Source organism: Aplysia californica, unplaced genomic scaffold (genome assembly GCF_000002075.1).
Source record: "Aplysia californica isolate F4 #8 unplaced genomic scaffold, AplCal3.0 scaffold00161, whole genome shotgun sequence".
In the NCBI taxonomy this organism is placed as follows: Eukaryota; Metazoa; Mollusca; class Gastropoda; order Aplysiida; family Aplysiidae; genus Aplysia; species Aplysia californica.
The window spans coordinates 1,244,284-1,245,465 of NW_004797431.1; the positions used below are offsets into that span (position 1 = coordinate 1,244,284).

A 1,182-nucleotide genomic window follows, 5' to 3' on the forward strand; every position below is an offset into this window, starting at 1 on the left:
ACGACACATTGCCCTGTAGATTTGTTTATCAGTATCTTCATCAGTCGGTTTGTCTGTTTGTCTGTCGGTTTGTTAGGATGAGGAGGAGAGAGAGACAATGTCACGGGTGTCACATAATCGCTTTAATGATATTGCTGTTGTTTTATGATTTCTCAGTAAATCATTTTTTTTTCCCTAGAATGTTGTTTGTGCTCGTACTTGTTTTCAATCTCCGATGAATTACGTTACTGCGTTACATGATCGGCAGGCGTTCTGATGTGGTTAGCTCCTTCTCTATCAAACCTCCATCTTCCCTTTATCTCTCCTCCACCTTTTCCTTGTATGTTACTCTCTTGTAACGGCTCTTTTATCACCTCTATGTGTTGCAAGTGTGGCACAACTCTTGTTAAAATTAAATGATGTTTACTGTGTCCATGATCGTCTCTTTTATCAAACTCAATCGTACAATCCTCCCAATCCCAATCCCCCCACAGGCAAAGACCTTCCCCACAACCTGACCCTGTCCCAGCTCCTGCATGTCTTGTCAGACCAGGGACACCTGCCGCCCGCCCTCGCCCTGCAGTTTGTCGTACGACTCAAGAACTCCAGCTCTCCCACGATCAAAGGTTAGTGGACATTCGGAGGTGGGGGTTAGTGAGGTTAAGTTGTTGTTGCTGTCATGGATCCAGCAACAGCTGGGTTCTCACCCGTTCGTCCAATGCCATGTTGTGCTAAGTGTGGTTTTGCTGCAGTTGCTGTAATGTTCCATGGAGTGTGTTGTCAATATTAGGTCTCGGAGGGAGAATTGTAGCTCTGATGTCATCGTGCTTGCTGTCGTTAGCCAGGTACTCATTCCCACCTGGCTGAAGTGAGGAAATTTTGTGTAAAATGCTCTTCTGATAGGGTTCGAACCCATGACTAACCACTAGACCACAAATGCACCTAATGTTAACAGTTCACGACCTCAGTGCTTTCTTGTCTTATCTCCATTTTTTTTTAACAGTGAAAATGTGACTTCTTCTTAAGCTCACTCTTTGTTATCAACTGTTTTCACTATTATTAAAAATGGAGATAGGACAAGAAAGCACAGGGGGCTGTCGTGGCCTAGAGGTTAAGGTGTTGGCCTCTCATTCAAAAGGTCCCGGGTTCGAATCCGGGTAGTGACCGAAAAATTTTCTTCTCTAAAATTGTCTCCTTTCACCT

General features: G+C 44.3%; 1 protein-coding gene across 1 annotated transcript in view; it reads left to right on the forward strand.

Annotated features, from left to right (window-relative positions):
* The window catches only part of LOC101845464 (baculoviral IAP repeat-containing protein 6), a gene marked incomplete in the record, with an annotated part of 131,221 nt that overhangs the window by 108,578 nt on the left and 21,461 nt on the right, over positions 1-1,182 (forward strand). Inside the window, 1 exon segment of the mRNA XM_035969592.1 lies at positions 474-605. Within this exon segment, the coding sequence (XP_035825485.1) occupies positions 474-605 (132 nt within the window).